The sequence below is a fragment of the Marmota monax genome, unplaced genomic scaffold, assembly GCF_021218885.2.
Source record: "Marmota monax isolate L192 unplaced genomic scaffold, Marmota_monax_Labrador192_F-V1.1 WCK01_AAM20220418_F8-fsc00011, whole genome shotgun sequence".
In the NCBI taxonomy this organism is placed as follows: Eukaryota; Metazoa; Chordata; class Mammalia; order Rodentia; family Sciuridae; genus Marmota; species Marmota monax.
In genome coordinates, this window is record NW_026693082.1 from 15,870,003 (window position 1) to 15,887,706 (window position 17,704).

The 17,704-nt window shown below is 32.8% G+C and overlaps 1 protein-coding gene across 2 annotated transcripts in view; it reads left to right on the top strand.

Moving 5' to 3' along the window:
• The window catches only part of Ints6 (integrator complex subunit 6), an 87,807-nt gene that overhangs the window by 67,946 nt on the left and 2,157 nt on the right, over positions 1-17,704 (top strand). For both annotated transcript variants that reach the window (XM_046454074.2, XM_058582553.1), the window contains 10 exons: positions 3,130-3,282; positions 3,415-3,547; positions 4,634-4,728; positions 6,768-6,878; positions 7,840-8,055; positions 10,077-10,203; positions 10,949-11,091; positions 11,756-11,987; positions 15,812-16,180; positions 17,187-17,280. In XM_046454074.2, the coding sequence (XP_046310030.1) occupies positions 3,130-3,282; positions 3,415-3,547; positions 4,634-4,728; positions 6,768-6,878; positions 7,840-8,055; positions 10,077-10,203; positions 10,949-11,091; positions 11,756-11,987; positions 15,812-16,180; positions 17,187-17,280 (1,673 nt within the window). The remainder of the gene's footprint in view (positions 1-3,129; positions 3,283-3,414; positions 3,548-4,633; positions 4,729-6,767; positions 6,879-7,839; positions 8,056-10,076; positions 10,204-10,948; positions 11,092-11,755; positions 11,988-15,811; positions 16,181-17,186; positions 17,281-17,704) is intronic.

The window sequence follows — 17,704 nt, forward strand, 5'->3', positions numbered from 1 at the left end:
ACTTTCGTTTTTTTCTAATATCTGAGGACGCCAAGGGATATTCTATTGGGAGAACATGACAGAGTTGTTTTTTTTTTTTTAATTTTACTTGGAAGATAAGAGTTATATTTCAAAAAGCATTAAACAGCCTTTAAAAATTTTCCATGCAACTATTATTTATGAATTAAGCAGAACCCTTTTGAAACCTTTTGTACCTTAAATCTTATATCAGTTACACAAAATTTGTAAACTTAGGTCCATTAGGTGTTTATTCATTAGGGATTTAATGAAGTACAACAAGAAATTAAGGTCTTAGAAATTTCATTGAGGCATTTTGGTTTATTTTCTTTTTTTAAATTGAACCATTGTAGTCTGGTTTTAGAGTGGCCTTATAGAGAAGCTTTTCAGTTTCTTTGGTAGTTTTCCTTTCTTTTCTGACCCATTTTAACTCTTACCATCCGTATTTGTAAGAAATGCTATTTTGTTATATCTTTTATTATATTTAATACCTTCAGCAGTACATATGGTACTTGGCAGACCTTAATGAAAAGAAATTCAAATCCTTACTTATTAATATTGCTCTGGTGGTTTATTGCAAATTGTTAAAAGCCATAGAAAGTAAGTAGGATTTCAGTTGGACATAGAAATACTATGAGAAAAAAGTATGGAAGTAAAAAAGAATGTAGTATATTTAGAGGAGTAACAAGTAGCTGGGCATGTCCTACATGTGTAGGAAATTGAGAATGCTATTAGCTAAATTGCTAATGACTTTAAAAGCAAGGTTATGGAATGTGAGCTTTTTTCTAGTGGGATTCCAAGAACAATTGAAGATGTTTTTTAACAGTGTCACTTTAGAAAAATAAACGTGGTTGGTGTTAAGTGTGGCAAATTAAAAGGAGTGAGATAGAAGGCAGGGAGATTACATATAGGGCTAATGATATGGTTCACATAGGAGATACTAAGAGTTTTGAATTAAGATGACAGCCTTAGTTTCCCATCTGTTGAGATAGCTCCTATCTCATAGCATTGTTAGGGGATAAGATGAAATATGTCTAAGATTTCTTTACTAAGTTTTAGAGGATTTTTCCCTCTGTTTTTCCTTTTGAATCTCAGTATTTTCATTATAAAAAATAAATGTTTCACAGACTAAAACATATTAGATGTAGCTAGGTACAGAAGCACAAGAGAAATAAGACAATACTTAACCTTTTTTCCCCCCTGGGAATTGAACCCAGGATGCTTTACCACTAAGCTGTATCCTCAGACCTTTTTATTTTGAAACAGGGGTTTGCTAGGTTGCCCAGGCTGGCCTGGAACTTACTATCCTTCTGCCTCAGCCTCCACTGCACCCAGCTGTTTACTTAGCTTCTTAAACCTCACCATGGGTAACATATCCATACAGGCAACTCAGAGTACAGTGTTTCAACTTAATAGAGGGGTGGAACAAAGCCAGAGGAGGTGGGTCCTCACTGCCTTGTGTGTTTAGAGCACAGGGTGGTGGGGAGTTTCAGGAAAGTCTCTTAGAGATTGATTCTTCCAAAATCATTCTTAAGAATTTAGTGTAATGGCAATATGCAAAGGAGAAAATGATCATTAATATGTGAAAGTAGTAGGGTTAATATGTGAAAACATAGTCAAGAAAGGTGATGACCTATTGAAGAATTGGAGCACAGGGTCTGTCTGTATGCAATGTGGTGGAAAGACAGGGAACAGATCATCTAGAATCTTGTGTGTATGTGACATGAAAAAAGTCTGGACCCTATTTTAGATGATTGATATTACTTTTTTTGGTAAAAGTAATTTTAATAAGTTAAATAAATAATGAAATAAATAACTATTTAATAGTAAAGTTATTTGGATAATTTTAGGTAGGAAAATCATATGAGCATATTTATATTTTATGGCAGCAGGATTGATTGGAGTGGGCTGACTACATTAAGGAGACTATTTATATAAAAGAGTTGTATTAGTCTACTCTGAGAAATATAAAGACTTGAATTAAAGTTTCTAGAGAGTTGAGAATTTGTTCTTGACCAAAGACAGCAACTAGTACTATACGCCTGCTGTTTTGGAATCAGTGTTATTTTACTTAGGTCTTTGTGACAGTTAAATATAGATGTGGGGGGTGTGTGCAGTATCAAGGATAGTATTTAGGTTTTTAGAACAGGTTTTGTGATTTGGGGAAATATAATGAATTAAGATATAATGTATCTGAGGGACCTTTAGAAGATTTAGTTTACATCAAATAAATAGTTGTATACTTAAATAAAGTAGATCTGGTCCCCCACAGTAGAATTGAGAGCCACCAGGGTACAGACAGTAACTGAAGCCAATGGAATTATTAAATAATAAATAGCATTACATACCTTTTTTTAATACTATGTTTTTTACACCTGGTACGGGGGTCTCTAAAGCAGAGTTCGTATACCACAGGGATAATCCTGTGTATACCACAGGGATAATCCACTGGGAAATAGGGAAGGAAACACTAGAACTTAGATTAGTGGTTTTATTTTCTCCTAACTAATAATTAATTTAAAAAGCACTTTGTTTTATCCCTTATGGTCCTCTCACTAAAAACTTCACCAATTGTGAAGAAAATAAGAGCTATAGGGCTACATCTTGAGATTTCTTAGCAGTAGTGCAAAATATAGTGAAGTGGTCATCATTTTGGTTACTTTGTTACTTATGTATTTATGATGTACATCTATATTAATAACATAAATATATATCTGAATAGTATTGTAAAATTTGATCAAGGTGTATAATTAGTTTGGAAACTACCAAATTACTACTCTGTACAAGTCATTAAATTGTTTCAAATGAGGACTTGGGAGTTTCTATACGTTTCTTATATCTTGAATATAAAAATTAATTGAATACTTAATTACAAAATTTTGTATTTAGCTTCTGATAAATTTGATTTTAAGACTTAAAAAGATTTTCATTATATATGGATTTTAAAGTGTTTTGTCTTTTTCTTGTGAATATTATATAATTCAAGAATTTCAGTTTAATGGTTCTTTTAGTAGTAAATTGAACTCATTAGCAACACTAAGGAACTGAGTACCTTTTGATAGACAAAGATACTTAAAGTGAGTTGTTTCTGGTATTTTGTGTAAATATTAATACCAAGACTTTCCCTTGTAGCCACCTCGTACATCTCATCCCGTAGTGAAGTTTTCCTGTACAGACTGTGAACCAATGGTTATAGACAAACTGCCTTTTGACAAATATGAGTTGGAACCTTCACCGCTGACTCAGTTTATCCTGGAAAGGAAATCTCCTCAAACATGTTGGCAGGTAAGCTAAATAACTATATTGATCAAAAATTTTAAATGAAATGGTTCTTGAAAAGCTAAATTGAACCAGTGGCTTGCATAACGTTTTTTTTGAAGGTTATTAATATGAAATATTAACCACTATTTTTAACAGGTATATGTGAGCAATAGTGCAAAATATAGTGAACTTGGTCATCCTTTTGGTTACTTGAAAGCCAGTACAGCACTGAACTGTGTCAATTTATTTGTGATGCCTTACAATTATCCAGTTCTCCTTCCCCTTTTAGGTAAGTCACTCATCATGTTCTCACATATAAAATTTTTCCTAAGGATGAACTTTGAGAATATTCCTTAGTAATTTTCATTCTGAAAAATTAATGAAAATATTTTAACACTTTAAAATATTAAGCCTATTTAAGGAAAGTTTTATAACAATCTGTCATACTTGTGACAAATTGAAAGTTGATACTGAAATATGTTTTATTCTATAAACTAATGAAGGTATTTGTATTTAAATTTTTTAAATTAAATATGCTAGTTTTTCTGTAACTGAGTTCTTACACAGAATCACGATATAGGATTTCTTTTGGTGCATTAAACATTTTGTAGGTGCATACTACATTCACAAAATCTGAGTGTATTTTCTAAGCAATTTATATAACTTTATCTTCATTTATCAAATATATTCAGCAAAAGAATCGGTTCCAAAATGTTACAAGAAAGCTTGAGGTTAGTTTCTAGGTACTATCTGGATGTCATATTTTGAGGAGTATTACTGGAGAAAACTTCATTTCCTCCATGAAAAGGATCAGATTTTCAAGTTACAGTCAGAATATTAGTAAATATGTTTTAATAGAAAATGTTGCCAGAAATGGTGGCACATGCTTATAATCCTAGCCACTTAGGAGGCTGAGGCACGAGGATCCAAAGTTTAAGCCTGTCTCAGCAACTTAATGAGAACCGGTCTCAAAATTGAAAATTAAAAAGATAGGGATGTGGCTCCGTGGTAAAGTACCCCTGGGTTCAGTGTCCAGTACCAAAACATTTTAAAAAATAAAATAGAAAGTATTCGCATACTTCTTTCTTCAAACAAATTGTTTGGTGTCTAGGTTAAACAGGGCATGGGTTTCCTTGTATATTTTTTATTCTACTTTATTATTAAATGTTTCAACTGTAGTTGCCACCTTTTCATTTTCAAAATGGTATTAAACACCAAATCTAGAGATTTTACCGCTTTTAATTTTGTTAAAAACGTTTGACTGATTTTACTGTCTCACAAGTAACAAAGCAGACTTCAAAGAGGAAACTCTTCGATTTGGCTTTTATGTGTGAAAACAACATGTGATGATAGTTTATTCACTATATATTTCTAGATGACTTGTTTAAAGTGCATAAAGCAAAACCAACATTGAAATGGAGACAGTCATTCGAAAGTTATTTGAAGACAATGCCTCCCTACTATCTCGGGGTAAGAATATTATTAAAAGTTGAATGTTATAAAATTTTATATTGTGCTAATAACTTATTGTAGGTGTTATAAGTTTTCATTTATTGCTGTTATAGTTTAAATGCCTTGAAAATTGAGTGTACAAATGACTGGCATAGATGTAATGATAAAGACAGGTTTCAGTGATTTACAGAATAATGAATCATGATCATGAGAACATTTATATAGTGCTTTCCCTAGGCCAGGTACCGTCTTAAAGCACTTTACACGTTACTTCATTTAGTTCACATAGTCAACCTATGAGGTTCTTAGAAATGGTTATTTTCCTGTTTCACAGATGAGGGAACTAAAGCACTAAAAGGTTAAGTTAACTTTTCCAAGGCTACATAGCTAATATATGGGTGGACGAGAGATACCAGAATTCAGTCTGCCTTTAGAAGGAGTCTGGCTTTAGAATTATGCTTTTAGCTGGGAGCGGTAGTGTATGCCTATAAGCCCAGTGGCTTGGGAGAATGAGGCAGAAGGATTGCAAGTTCAGCAACTTAGTGAGATCCTGTCTCAAAATTAAAAAAATAAAAATGGCTAGGGATGTGACATAGTGGCTAAGTGCCCCTGTATTCAATCCCTGCTACCAGGAAAAACAAAAAGAATGTATACTTTTAACCTTGGTTGTTGTACTACCTTTAAAATTGTAGGTTTATAATTATTTTTAAGGGTGAAAAAGTGATGTGTGTTGTATTATTTTCTAAAACATCTAGAATACCTTTTTAGGTGAATAAGGTATGCTCATAGAACCATACACTTTTAGAAGACTGGACTACTTTAAAACTAGTGGATCATAGTTAGACTAATAACATGGTTTATTAAATACATTTATTTAGTTTGTGAAAAGTAACTTCTTAACAAAAAGACTAAACCACTTTTAAATATTCTGCCTTTTTTGTTGTTTTTTGCAGTGCTGGGGATGGAATCCAGGGCCTTGTGCATACTAGGCAAGTGCTCTACCACTGAACCACATCCCCAGCCCCAACTTCTGCTTTTGCAGAAATACTACAGCTTTTTGCTATAACTTTCTAAATGGTCCCTAATATAACTAGAAGATTATAATTTCTTGAGCTTTGAAAAAGATAACTTATATTGAACGTCTAGCACAGAGTACCTTCCGTGTATAAGAGTGAATGGGGAAGAAAACTTGGTGCATATGTTGACTCATTTATGTTTCATAGCAACTCTGAGGACTTGGCCAAAGCTGCATGGGTATTAAATATCAGAGCTGGAATTTGATTCCAGATTGATACCAGTGCTCATACACTTTCTAATTTGTCAGAGATTTTTTTTTTAATTGCACAAAGTTCTCAATTAGTCTGTTCTTACAATTGAAAGTTTTTCACTGTGTCATATCTATTATAAATTTAGATTTTTTTCCTCATTTTTTTCTTCAGAGCTTGTTTCATTTTTAGCTAAGTTAATGATAGTAATAGTAATTGTTAGCACCCATTGAATGCTTACTTGTGTGCCAGATGCTTTTATAAGTGATTTACATTTTGTAATCCCATGACAACCTTAGAAAGGCAGGTAGTATTATTATCCCCATTTTACTTGTGAGAAATTGAGGCATAAAGAAGTTACATAACTTGGTTCAAGGTCATATAGCTTGTGAGTGATTGAGTCACTGCCCATCCAGTTATCTAAGGTAGAAATCTTGTATTTTCCTTAAGTATTTTTCTTTTCACTTAAATACCCAAGTTTTATCACATCTTCCTCTATAGTGTGTCTCCTGTTTCTTCCAAATGAATATTTCCCAGTGGTTAAATAGTCTAGTACTTCACCCTTCTTGCCTTGAGAATTATTATTTTGACCTCTATTCCTTTTTAACTATTTCAGATGCTCTTTTTGCCACTGACATACATTTTACTTTAATACAAATATAGCTATATTATTTACTTTTGGAGGAAAAGAAGCAGAAATTATTTTGGAGAATTTTTAAAAATAAAGTCTATACATGGGCCATGAATTTTTAACATGCTTAATATTGAATTATGTTTCCTTTTTTCCCATAGCCCTTGAAAAAAGCTGTTAGAATGATGGGAGCACCTAACCTAATAGCAGACAGTATGGAGTATGGACTCAGTTATAGTGTCATTTCATACCTCAAAAAATTGAGTCAACAGGTAATGTCAAAAAAATAGAAGTGAGCCGTTAAGTAATTGGATAGATTTAACTAACACGGTTAATTGGTGAAAGGCTAGTTTTAGATGGTTCTAATGAAGTTCGCTTATATTAATTCTCTCATGTTAATATATTAACATTTTAAAACCATGAATCATATATTAAAATGGTTTGTCTCAAGTCAGTGTTTTGAACTGTTGCTTTAAAAGTTTTATAGTAATTCCTAATTTATAACATGGCTTCATTACTGTGGTCATAGATTTCTTTTATGTGATCATACCTAGGTTTTCTTTTGAGAAATTTGACTAGAAAGTTATTTTTCTTAGGAAAAAATTACCAATTTCTGTTGAAGTGTTTGTAAAAACACTAAATTTTATTTTTCTGCCTTTAAGCCACATTGGTAGATACTGTGATTGTCAAGCAGTATACAGTTTAACTGCCTGCCAAATTATTAATGTCTTATGCAGTACATAATTTTTTCAGTATTTCTGATATCTCTATCATAATTGCTAATCAAAATGGGAGGAATCAAAATATTGCTATTTACTTTCCAGGAAAAAGCTGCATTACTATTTGCCATATCTGTGAATGCTTCGTTATATGATGTCGTTAAGCAAATATTGATGAGGTTTTTTCTTCCTAATTTCCTATGACCTCTGAATATACATTTTCATTTATAGAGCATTTACACTATGAGGTTTAAGTATAATAGGTATTAATCTTTTAAAAAATTGTATTTGTTGTGTTTCAAAAGTTTAAATTTGTAATGATACAGAATCACAAAACCTTATTGTTTAAACTGCGTTTAGTTTCCCTAGTACTTGACATAAATTATGTTTGCTTCAGGTTTTAATTCCTTATTTTGAAAAACACAGTAAATACTTAATTTATAGAAGATCATGCCTATTGGTATCTGATTTATCAAGATTTTATCGAGAAAACTCTTCTTTGTTTTTACTTTAGGCCAAAATAGAATCTGATCGAGTCATTGGATCTGTAGGCAAAAAAGTAGTACAGGAAACGGGAATTAAAGTCCGCAGCCGATCACATGGTTTATCAATGGCATATAGGAAAGATTTTCAACAGCTGCTCCAGGGAATTTCAGAGGATATCCCTCACAGACTGCTAGACCTTAATATGAAGGAATACACTGGGTTCCAAGTTGCTTTACTAAATAAGGTAATATTCGATTTAGCAGTACTATAGTTATGTTCTGTTGTATAATTGAATAAATCAAATTTTCTGTTGACATTCAGTTTGTTGAGAGTTTGGAAAGTACTTCTCTACCTGTGCAGAATAATAATCATTAGAACTATCATTGAATTATTGGATTTCAGAATTAAATAAAGTTATGCATGGTATGTGAATGAATGGGTGAATTGATGAAGAATGAACTTATTCATTTTATAATTGAAAAATAGTGGTTTAGAAATTGAGCCACGGAGTTAATGATAGAATTCAATATGATTTGGTACCTATACTGATGACCCTAAAATGCTTTATGAATACTTATTGAAACTAAATTTATCCCAGCAATTTTTTTGTAAAAATAGGCAAGCTAATTTTAAAACATATGGAAATGTAAAGGTTCTAGAATAGCTAAAACAATTTTGATAAAGAAGAATAATATAAGAGGACTTACACCACCTGATTATAAAACTCACTATAAAGCTACAGTAACCACAGTGAATGTCTGATTGTTCCAGCATCCTGTGTTTAAAAGACTTTTTAAAAATCAACTTAATTATTTTAGCACCTTTGTTAAAAACTAGTTGACTATATGTGAGGACCTCTTTCTAGTCTTTCTTCTGTTTTGTTCATCTGTATGTTCTTATGCCAACACCACATATTTTGAACTTGACCCTTATCTCATATTCTTTGAAGTTATTATTTTCTGATATGTAAGAATTAAACCATAAACTTCTAGGAAAAAAATCATAGGAGAAAATCTTCAGAAGAAACTTTTAAAAATGAACAGGTAAAACTATAATCAGACACCACTTCACTCCTGTTTGAATGGCTGAAATTTAAAACACTGAAAAGTATCAAGTGTTGGTGAGGATGTAGAATCACTGGCATTTTCATACATTGCTGATGGCAAATAGCTTGTGGTTTCTTAAAAAGTTTAATATATATTTGCTATACAGTTCAGCAATTCTATTTGTAAATATCTACTGAAGAGAATTAAAAATAATGTTCATCTAAAAGGCTTTGTATGTAAATATTCATAGCAGCATTATTTGTATGTTTAATAGCCAAAAACAATGTAAGTGTTCAACTACTAGGTTAAGAAAGATGTTGTCTATTCATTAAATGAAATGCTGTGGAAGAAAAAGGAACAGACTACTAGTAGATGAATAATACAGATGAATCTCAAGAACATCATTCTAAATAAAGGAAGCCAGATACAAAAAATTAGATATTACAAGATTCTATTTATAAAACAAAATATAGAAAGACAGGAGGCTGATCAGTGGTTGTGTGGGGCTGAGAATAGGGATTGATTACAAATCAGTATAGGGAATTTTCTGGGGTGGCAAAAATCTTCTAAAACTGGATTGAGATTGTGGTGATAGTTTTGGAACTATAAATTTACCAACCCACATCAAAGCAGTGATTTTATGTTATGTAAATTATATATCAATCTGTTTTTTTAAAATAAACTTTCTGTTTTAAAAATTTGGACTGTGGGATGAAATTGACCAAACTCTACTGTATGCATGAATGAGTATATCACAATGAACTATACTTTATGTATTAACTATAATGTACCAATTTAAAAACCAATAAATAAATAGAAGGAATACAATAGAGGAAGGGAATCAGGGAAAGGAAAGAAAAGGGAAAGTCCTGGGGATTGAAATGGAGCAAATTTTTATATGCACTTAAGAATATGTCAAAATGAACCTCACTATCATTATAACTATTATGCACTAATAAAAACATTTTTAAAATATCTTTAGAGTTAGACGTGAATTTGAAATTATTTGGTTGCACTCATTATCAAATTTCCTTTTTCTCCCCCCACTGTAAAACAGCACATTAAGATTATCATAACATGGTAGTCCCTTTTTTTCCCCTTAAGGTAATTAGATACCTTACATATCTTGTTTCCAGACCTATGCTGTAGGCTGGAGATTTTAGTCTTTACTCTCTTAATTTTGTTTGAAATAAATTTTGTCCTTATTGTCTTTCAATAGGATTTGAAGCCTCAGACATTTAGAAATGCTTATGACATACCAAGACGGAATCTTTTGGATCACTTAACAAGAATGAGATCTAATCTTTTGAAGAGCACCCGCAAATTTCTTAAAGGACAGGATGAAGGTTAGATTATGATTAAAACATTCAACATTTTGGGGGTAACTTTTTTTCTTTATCACCTGAAAAAGTATGGTAATGTTTCCGTATTAGTATATTCTGGTTGTAGATTTAAACAAATGAAGTAAAAGGTGAATCATTCCTAATTTTTCTACCCTCTACCATCACTGTTGCCCCAAATTCTGTTTCCCAGAGATAGCAATAGTTTCCTTTTTGGCTTTCCTCATATACTCATATAAATAGAGTCTTACACATAGTCATTTTCTTGTCATATATTAGTATCTGATCGTTTCAATCTAGGTGGTCATTGCATGGCATGTTCTAATGTTTTCTTACTATATCCTGTGGTACCATTCACAAATAATCTCATGATAGTTTAACCCTTGGTCATCTGGGGTTAAAATATAGAAAGATAATTTATACTACTTTTTTGTACAAATTATTATTATTAAATTTTATTTATTTGGAATAGAGTAGAAGAGATGTATCATTTATGGCAAGGTTACATATTTTATTTACTGAGAGTAACTGTAGTATTTTTGTTTTTGTTTTATTTGGAAGGTGAGATTGGTGTTTTAAACTTAACTTGAAAAATCTCAAAGACTTTATGATAATTGCACCAAACTAATTGAGAAAATGTAATAAAAGGGAAGACTTTCTAGAATAGCACTAGGGTAGCATTCATATAGTTGATAACTAGATGAACTATGATTTTAGTGAGGGTAACTTTTGTTGTATTCTTTTGTAAAAGATCAAGTACACAGTGTTCCTATAGCACAAATGGGGAATTACCAAGAATACCTCAAGCAAGTACCTTCTCCACTAAGAGAACTTGATCCTGATCAGCCTCGAAGGTTGCATACATTTGGCAACCCCTTTAAGCTGGATAAAAAGGTAATTTTGAAATATTCTATTATATAATTTGCTTGCAGTAGGCATTATCAATTTTAGTGGTTCCTAATTTAACTAAGGTAAGCTGAAGCTGTTATCTGGTAGAGTACTGAATAAATGTCAACATAGTTAAAGTATAGTTATTTTAAGTGGAATTGGGATTGGGTTGTATAATTATGTAAATCCAAAAAATTATATCTATATAAGTATAAAATTACATAATTTTATAATCTCTGTAAAACCCCCCCCCCTCCAAAAAAAAAAAAACACACTTTTGGGGGAGGAGGGTGGTTAAAGAGAATAGAAAGGTGGATACCAGAGGCTGTGGTGAAAGGGATAAGGAAAGGAAAAATATTCATCAGCTTGACTGGAGTCTTTCACTGCTTGTAACAGTCATTAATAGTAATGTATTATAAATAATGGCCCACCACACACAAAAGAAAAACTGGTGAGGCGATAGATGTGTTAGCTAGCTGATTCAGTCTTTCTACATTGAATAGATAGGTCAAAACATCATATTGTATGCCATCCATACATATACCAAATTGTTTTTTATCAAAGTAAATAAGTAAATTTATCAAACTAAATAAATAAATGATAAACAATTTTTTTTCTTAGAAAAAAATTATATGTAAGTCCAAGAAAATTATATGCTTTTTTGTTATAGGGTATGATGATAGATGAAGCAGATGAATTTGTGGCTGGACCTCAAAATAAACATAAACGACCTGGAGAACCAAATATGCAAGGGATCCCTAAAAGACGTCGGTGTATGTCTCCATTATTAAGAGGCAGACAGCAGAACCCTGTTGTGAACAATCATATTGGAGGAAAAGGACCACCTGCACCTCTGACTCAAGCACAGCCAGATCTTATTAAACCCCTTCCTCTTCATAAAAGTAAGAGTTCTAACTTTTAAAAAACATTAGTTGTTGCTTTTTGATTCTTCCTGAGGGAAGAGGTTTTTAACATAGTAGGTAATAGAAAAAAATTAATTGGTAAAGTTCAGTGAATGCCTAGGGGAGAGATTTTTTTTTTTAATTGGCATGTGATAATTTTTGAATGGCTTTAATGAGTATTTGCTGGAAACTTCATATATTCATGGTAACTCTGTTAGCTGTCATGCTTTAAAATGGTGTTAGAAAATCCCAAGTTTGGAAATAATGGTTTTGAAAGGAGCATTATCAGTACCAGCAAAAACCAGCTTTCCATTGCATTTAAATACAAAAGCTAATTATTAAATACATGTATTATTTTGAACAGCACTACACATTGAGGTATAGCAGTGAATACGACAAGATCTCTGCCTTCATTTATAATGAGCAAGGGAGAAAGTCATCGAACAGTTAATTAGAAGTTTGATAAGTGGTACAAAGAGAAGTTAAGTATATTATGGAAGCATTTGGCAAGAGTGTTTAACTTACTTTATGAGGGCAATACACTGAAGATAAGTTGAGGGATGAATGGGAATTTGTTAAATAAAGCTGTGCATTTTCCAATGCTAGAATAGTAGTCTGAGAAGAATATGTGTAAAGATAGTAATGAGAAAGGGACCTAAGGAATTCTGGTGTAGCAGCGGTGTTGGGCATATGATAAGATAAAACTGAAAGATAGAAATAATCATGGAAGGCTATTGTAAAGATTGTACAGAGCTGTTGTAAACATTCTCTGCTTGATGCTAAGGACAGTGAGAATCTGTTGAAAGATTTGAAAGAGCAGATGACCTGATCTAATTAGCATTTTTTAAAAACCAGACTCACTAATGTGTGGAATATTATCAAGGAGAAGCAAAAATGAATGTAGGAAACTCTTAATGAATTAATGGATTTATTAATTGTAGGAAAACATATTATATACCTCCTAATGAATTAGATAGTACTCCCTCTGAAGTGGATTTGACTCCCCCTCTACTCCCAAGCAAAACAAAACAAATTGAATGTTAACTACCAATTCAAGGGAAATACAAGGGATGGAGAAACATGTTTTAAATGATAAAAACCAGAGATATAATCAGCAAAATCCGGATTATAGAAAACTCTTGTCGGGCCAAGAATCTGTTATGGTTTATCCTCCTCACCCCCTCAAAAGAGAAAATGCATAGTAAAAAGGGGAACAGAAGGATGTGTTCATGCTCAGGGACCATTAAGAAACACAGGGAAGAGATGTTTGTGACCTGACTGTGGGCTTGTGAGAAATATGTGCTCGAGGAATATTTGGACATACAATAAAGGACATTGTGATTGATTGAATGTTTGGGTCAAAGCAAAGGAGGAATCAGGCTTCTGTCTTGAAACATACTGGATAGACTGGAAGAGAGGGGACATGTGAGTTTAGTTTAGAAATGCATATTAGATAGGCAAGTAGAAATCCAAAGAGGAATATGAATTTGGAACACAGGATTTGGTCTAGAGGGATAGGTATGGGAGGTAGCTTATCATTGCAGTGAGGAAAATGGTAGGGAAAAAAAGAGCCAAGAATAGAACTTTGAAAATGCCCAAGTTAAGAAGAGAGGGAACAGAAAAGGAGATTGAGAAGGAAGAATCCAAGAGATATAGGAAAGAATTAATGTTACAAAAACTAAGAGAATTGAATGAGAAATGAAAGAGAATTGAATAGTTGGTGATCTCACATATTTAAAAAGGAGACCATTTGAGAGAATTGGATCTATTGCTCTTTGGCTGTTTTAACAGTTTCTGTGGAGTAAGGCAGGCAGAAGCTTTAAAAAGAGGGGTGGAGAGAGAAATGAGAAGTGAGAAAATAGAGATAATCAGTTTAAGAAGTTTAACTGTAAAGGGTAGATGGGGAAGGTGAATGCTAGCTAGAAGAATTCATCAGGTTGAAAGTCGTGATTTTTGCCTTGTTTTTAAGATCAAAGAGAATAGAAAGTAAAGTGCTGATATGAAGGAACCAATAGAAAAGGATAGGTTGAAAATGAAGATGAGAGAAGATGTAATCAGTACAGAGTCACTGAGAAGGCAAGAGGAAACAGTCCTGAGTGCTATGAAAGAATGCTGCTTCCATTGAACTGAAGGGGTATGGGTACAGATTAGGGGGAAGCACAGAAAAGTTTCTGGTTCACAGCTTCATCAAATCTGGGGTTTTGCCTAGCAGATGCCATAGGAGGACAATAGAAGCAGAGAATTGGAACATTGGTAAAAGGTGATCTATTAGGGGAGATAAACCTCTGATTGATAAGAAAGTGGCTATCTTGCAGAGATGTGATTAACAGGGAGAAAGCAGAGGAATTGCTAGAGTAATAATCTAGTGTTAAAGACCAGAGGCAATACTACTGCAAAGATGAGAGTTATGCACCTTCATCTATGAATTTGTGTTGGGTAGGAGAGGCAAAAGTGTTAAGTGGAGAAAGTTCTTTGGAGATAAGAAATTGGGGATTGATGAGGTGAGGTATTTTTTTCTTTAAGTATTTTCATAAATTTATTTAAAATTTTAAAAAAACAACAATTGCAATGACATCAAATTATCAATGAAAGGCCAGGTTCTTGATAGGTGATCTTTTAGACATTGGTCACCATACCATTTCTTCTTAAACTTTAATGTGCATGAGAGTCACCCGGGGGGGTGGGGGTCTAGTTAAACTACCAGTTCTTATTATTCAGTCTGGGGTGGTATTCAAGATGGGCATTTTTAGGAAGGTCTTTGATGATATTAGTAAGGACCTAGAATTATGTCAGGAGGGACGTGGTGGGTATACTATGAACCAGGTGTAAGAACTATCAGTGGCTATAGGCATGTACCCTGGGTTCAGTATTAAGATATAGTGTTGAGGAGAGAGAGGATAGGTGGCAATGTGTTCCGCCTCAAAAAAACAAGAGTTGTTACAAGAAATCTTGAAATTACACTGGGAAATGAAAGAATCACTCTTGGAGAGTGTGTGAGAGAAAGCAGTTCTGTTCCAGGTCTGAAAAGGAGAGCAGATTCTTTGTAAGAATAAAGTATAATAAAATATAAATTTCTGTTGTGGTAAATATTTAATAAAAAGGCATTTGCAAATCATGGAATGGAATTTAGGAAGAAGTTATGAGACTAGGAGATTTGTGGGGATGAATAGACAGGGGAATATGAGTAAATAGGACAGAGAACTTAGAATTTACCTGCTTTCTATGGGGAGCAAGTCTAATAATATGATGTTTAGGGCAAGCTCTCAAGCTTTTGGGTCTAATGTGTGCACCAAGTTGCTTTACATTGCTCAATTCTTGTGGTCTATATGAATGGTTATAAGAAAAGCACGTACTATGAAATATATATATGACCTGTTTGATATGTTCCCCACAGACTTTGGAATAGTATATTTTACCTCTGATAATAGGCTGAGGTAGATTGGAATGAGCTAAGGCTTTCTGAGATAAGATGACCATGATAATTTTAATCATTTTTTTCACTAAAGAATTGAAAACATACTTGTTCAATAAAATTGCCAAAGAATAAAGTAGAGAATTAAAAACTGATTGAAATTGGCTTTATTTTAAATTTTTTCCCTAAGGGCAAAAGTTGTATAGATTTTGTAAATATTGTGATTGCTTCACATTGAAACCTACCATATTTTTGGCAAGACTTAGGGATCACATTATTTGTTAATTTGCATTTGTTGAGGAAGTCAGTTGTGATTTGCTTTAGTAATGTTTTTTTTTTTTTTTGTAGCTTTCTTTATTGTGTACATTCATATTGGCTCTCAATTTTTTTCCCCCTTTATCTTTGTGTTTAGTTTCAGAAACCACTAATGATTCAACAATAGATGATGTGGTTGAAAATCATGTTGCAGACCAACTTTCATCAGACATTACACCAAATGCTATGGATACTGAATTTTCAACATCTTCAGCTAGTTTACTGGAACGACCAACCAATCATACAGAGGCTCTTGGTCATGATCATTTAGGAACTAATGACCTCACTGTTGGTGGATTTTTAGAAAATCATGAGCCACCAAGAGATAAAGAACAATGTGCTGAAGAGAATATACCAGCTTCTTCACTCAATAAAGGAAAGAAATTGATGCATTGCCGAAGCCACGAAGAGGTCAATACTGAACTAAAAGCACAAATAATGAAAGAGATCCGAAAGCCAGGAAGAAGTATGTATAATTAGAGACAAATCTCAGATTTATTTTCTGTATGTGCTCAAAAAAATCAGAAGTCAAATTATGTAAAAGTATATATCTGATTCCAGATCAGTCTTGAACAACATCTGAGCTACTTTTAATTTGATTCTTTATTCTTCAGAATATCTGGCTATGTCCAAGGTTTAAGGTGTGGAAGGATGAAAGCTAAAGAACATGCAGATAAATTACCTGTAGCTCCTACTATAACAGTCTTGAGTATTCTGACCAAGAACTAGAATTTTAATATAACAACTCACCCAAAAAAAGATATAGTTAATATTAAATAATTTTATGTCTGTAAAGTTCTCATCCTAATGCCTACCACTGTGTTTAAGTTTTAAACTATGGCAGTGACAAAGAATATGTGTAGGCCAAAAAACTAAAATTATGAAAGCTTTGTACTTTATGAATGCAAATGAACTTTATGGGGAAAAAATCTGAATATTACTGATATTCATTCAGAAGATGTTAGCAGATCATCTACTATGACGGTGATGGTACAGTGAGTGATCTGTAGGTAGGCCAGAAGAGGGTAAGATTCAGTCCTTGGCAGAGTTGTATGTGAAACATTGAGATTCCAACAGCACCCTTACTCTTTTTGTGTTTTTCCCTTCCTTTTACCCACCATGTAGTTTAATTTAGAATTTAAATTATAAGGAGGGATTTTTGTAAAAAGCCATTTGCCTCTTACCTTTCAATGGTACTACTGAAAAGCTTTTTATTCATCCTTCCAAGCTTTGTTTAAAACCTTAATGAGAGCTTTTGCCAAAAGAAGGTGACAAATTATTTAGTTTTTATTGATAAATATTTTCTTTCACATAGATATATTAAAATGTATTATAAAATCTTTAAAGTATGGTGATATTTTTAGGTAGAACTTTTTTTGTTCTCAGTATACCTTAATATAAAAAACTGCAAGAGGAAAAGTAATGAATGAAAATATAAATGAAAGCCACTTATTTTTTTTTCTTGTTTGAAGAATATGAAAGAATCTTCACTTTACTGAAGCATGTGCAAGGCAGTTTACAAACAAGACTAATATTTTTACAAAATGTCATTAAAGAAGCATCAAGGTAAAATAAACGATTTTATTTATTATGAATTAGTTATCTTGAAATGAGTTCCCAGTTTACATAGGCAGTATTTTAACAGTATTTGTTATTTATTTACTTTTGTTTATCCATGCATATGGCATGCTGAGATATATATGTAGTTCTTTTCGGGGGGATGGGATGTATTGGGGATTGAATCCAGGGGCACGTATCTACTGAGCCACACTCCCAGCCCATTTTTATATTTTATTTAGAGATGGAGTCTCCCATAAGTTGCTGAGGCTGGCTTTGAACTTGTAATTCTCCTGCCTTAGGCCTTTCAGAGCTGTTGGGGTTATAGATGTGTGCCACCATGCCCAACAAGAATTCTCTTAAAACATAGCCACACTGCCAGTGGTGGGCACACACTTGTAATCCCAATGACTTTGGGGAGGAGGATAGCAAA